Source organism: Chinchilla lanigera, unplaced genomic scaffold, assembly GCF_000276665.1.
Source record: "Chinchilla lanigera isolate Chin_1 unplaced genomic scaffold, ChiLan1.0 scaffold00015, whole genome shotgun sequence".
NCBI classification, from domain to species: Eukaryota; Metazoa; Chordata; class Mammalia; order Rodentia; family Chinchillidae; genus Chinchilla; species Chinchilla lanigera.
In genome coordinates this window covers 9,275,271-9,276,331 of record NW_004955416.1, presented here as the reverse complement: position 1 = coordinate 9,276,331, position 1,061 = coordinate 9,275,271, and the positions used below count along the sequence as shown (strand labels likewise).

Below are 1,061 nucleotides of genomic sequence, written 5' to 3'. Positions count from 1 at the left end.
GGCCAGCCCGGGCCCGCCCGGAGGCTCCCGCCCGCCAGGCGCTGGTTCCGGACCGAGCCCCGGTCACTTTGTGTCTGAGCGCCAGAAGCTTCCGCGACGGAGGCGGGGTCCTCGCGCAACTCTCGCTCCCTCTGTGCCTCAGGCGCCCCCTCACGCTCAGTCTCACCTCTTGCTGAGGGGCCGCACCCTCACGGCCACCCGCACGCCCGCCATCCTTCAGCCACACCCAAGACCGGCAGACCAGGTCAGCGGCCGCATCCTCGGCCCCAGCTCCAAGCACTGCCCCGGCCGCGCCCTCCACGCCCGCCACGCCCGCCCGCCAGGACTGAGCACGAGCCTCCCGGGACGCCCCGCCCAGGCCGCGCGGCTGGCTGGCAGGGGCGGGGCCCGCTGATACTTGACCAATCTGAGTCCTACGGGCGGGAGCGCACGCGGCTCCTCCCACGCTCGCCCCGCCTCCCAGGACACCACACTCGGGCTCCCGCCTCGGCCCAGGAGAGGCGGTCCCGCCTGAGCCTCGGCCAATCCTGAATAGGGTGGGCGGAGGACGTCTGGCCCGCCCTACTTTGCTCCGCCCCACATGCCTCCTGGGACGCCTCCGCCCAGACTCGCGAGGCCCCGCGATAAGGGCGGTACCCCTGAGCTTCGGCCAATCCGTAGCCTGGTGGGCGGGCAGACGCTCGGTCCCGCCCCTTACTCCGTTTTAGGCTCCTCCTTGCTGAGTTTGTTTTTCTCCGCTAGGCTTTGTTTCTTTTGAGTGAGGCTGAGACAAGTAAATCTGTTTTGTTTAAAGTCCGAAAGTCTACAAAATAATGTGATAAACTCTACTTTTGAGACAGGGTATCACTGAGTAAGTCAGCCAAGCCTTGAACTCACTATGTATCGCAGGTTTGCCTCAAACTCAGATATTCTCCTGCCTCAGCCTCCCGAGTGCTGGGATTATAGGTGTACACCACCAACCCTAGCCTTGTGCTGAGTATTTCTCTTGGCTGAGTTGGCCTGAGCTCAATACTGTAGTCGTTAAGTTTTAGGGGCAAGAACGAAATGGGCAAAGCAGATGT

General features: G+C 63.5%; 1 protein-coding gene across 5 annotated transcripts in view; it reads right to left on the bottom strand.

Moving 5' to 3' along the window:
- The window catches only part of Stard9 (StAR-related lipid transfer (START) domain containing 9), a 117,817-nt gene extending 117,511 nt beyond the window's left edge, over positions 1-306 (bottom strand). For all 5 annotated transcript variants that reach the window (XM_013512434.1, XM_013512435.1, XM_005381351.2 and 2 more), the window contains exon 1: positions 167-306. In XM_013512434.1, coding sequence (XP_013367888.1) covers positions 167-213 — 47 coding nt within the window. In that variant the 5' untranslated portion in view covers positions 214-306. The remainder of the gene's footprint in view (positions 1-166) is intronic.
- Between the last annotated feature and the right edge of the window lie 755 nt (positions 307-1,061).